The 1308-nt window shown below is 35.9% G+C and overlaps 1 protein-coding gene across 1 annotated transcript; it reads left to right on the forward strand.

The window, feature by feature from the left end:
* The first annotated feature begins 220 nt into the window (after positions 1-220).
* LOC130956682 (chaperonin CPN60-2, mitochondrial-like) lies at positions 221-1043 on the forward strand. Its single transcript, XM_057883696.1, has 4 exons — positions 221-319; positions 448-543; positions 735-785; positions 888-1043. The coding sequence occupies exons 1-4, from the start codon at positions 221-223 to the stop codon at positions 1041-1043; spliced, it is 402 nt and encodes a 133-aa protein (XP_057739679.1).
* Positions 1044-1308: the final 265 nt, after the last annotated feature.

Here is a 1308-nt window from a genome sequence, read left to right on the forward strand (position 1 = left end):
GCTCTGTTATCGACGGCGAGGCGGTGGTGCAAACTATCAGATCTGAGATCGCGGAGGAAGTGTGCTCCTTCTCAAAAGTACGACAAGGTACTCAATCCCAATCCTAATCTAACCTAATCAAAATTGGGAATTAGAATATTGTAATGTGATGGTGTTGTTGCAAGTTCCGAGGCTGGCAGTGGTGATAGGGAACATGAAGGACTCATAGAGTTATGTGGGAATGAAGAGAATGAAGAGAATGATATGTGCTGAATTAGGGATTAAGTCCTTCGACATTGACCTTCCTGAACAAGTTTCCGAATCCGATTTGATTAAGCAAGTTCACTAGCTCAATGTCAAACCCTGATGTTCACTGTATTAGATTTATGTTACTTGTTACCATTCCAACCTTTTATTTTTAGCTCATATTTGAGGCAAAAATGTATGAAATCAGGTATATTGGTTCAGCTTCCATTGCCAAAGCATATCAATGAAGAGAAAGTTCTCAGTGAAATCAGCCTTGATGAAGTTCGTGGACAACATGCACTTCTCTATCTTGTGCATGTACCTAAAGTAACTTAGTTGTAGTAGAAATAGTAGTGATTACTATTAAGATTAGATTAGATTAGATTGGGTGTGTGGTTTTCTTTCTTAATCTTTTAGTTTAATTTAATTCCTACCTTTTATCTGTTAAAGCTGTTGTCAGATTCAATCTAATTTAACATATACTACTAACTGAATCGAAAAAATTCCAGACTTTTGTGCACACAATTGCAACCAATGCGGGAGTTGAGGGTACTGTTGTTGTTAGCAAACTATTGAAATAGAACAACCCTGATCTTAGGTATGATGCAGCAAAAAGTTAGTATTCCTTGTTTTATTTTTCATTGATGTTTACATGTCAAAAGATAAGGTCAAGCAGCATCACTACTTCTCCTGTTAACTTCTTTTTCTCATTATCAGGTGAATATGTTAATATGGTTAAAGCTGGAATTATTGATTCACTGAAGGTTATTAAAACCGCCTTGGTTGACAGCTTGACGCAGCCAGGTGAGAGATGCTAAGAAATTCAACCTGGATATAAATCTGTTTTTGTTTATGATTATTATATAGTTTTGGTTATAAAAGCCACGCAATATTATTTCTCACACTCTTGTTTTTATGTTTCTTTATTTTTACATTTTGTTTTGGAATTTCATTTGCAAATTACATATTAACTCGGACGAATCAATCTGCAGTCTTGATTTATTGATTTTAGCTATCTATCATGCAGCTGTGCCACAGGCTCGTAAAGCATTGTTGGCTCGTTTTCTAGAGAAGCGCAAGGAG

Source organism: Arachis stenosperma, chromosome 10, assembly GCF_014773155.1.
Source record: "Arachis stenosperma cultivar V10309 chromosome 10, arast.V10309.gnm1.PFL2, whole genome shotgun sequence".
In the NCBI taxonomy this organism is placed as follows: Eukaryota; Viridiplantae; Streptophyta; class Magnoliopsida; order Fabales; family Fabaceae; genus Arachis; species Arachis stenosperma.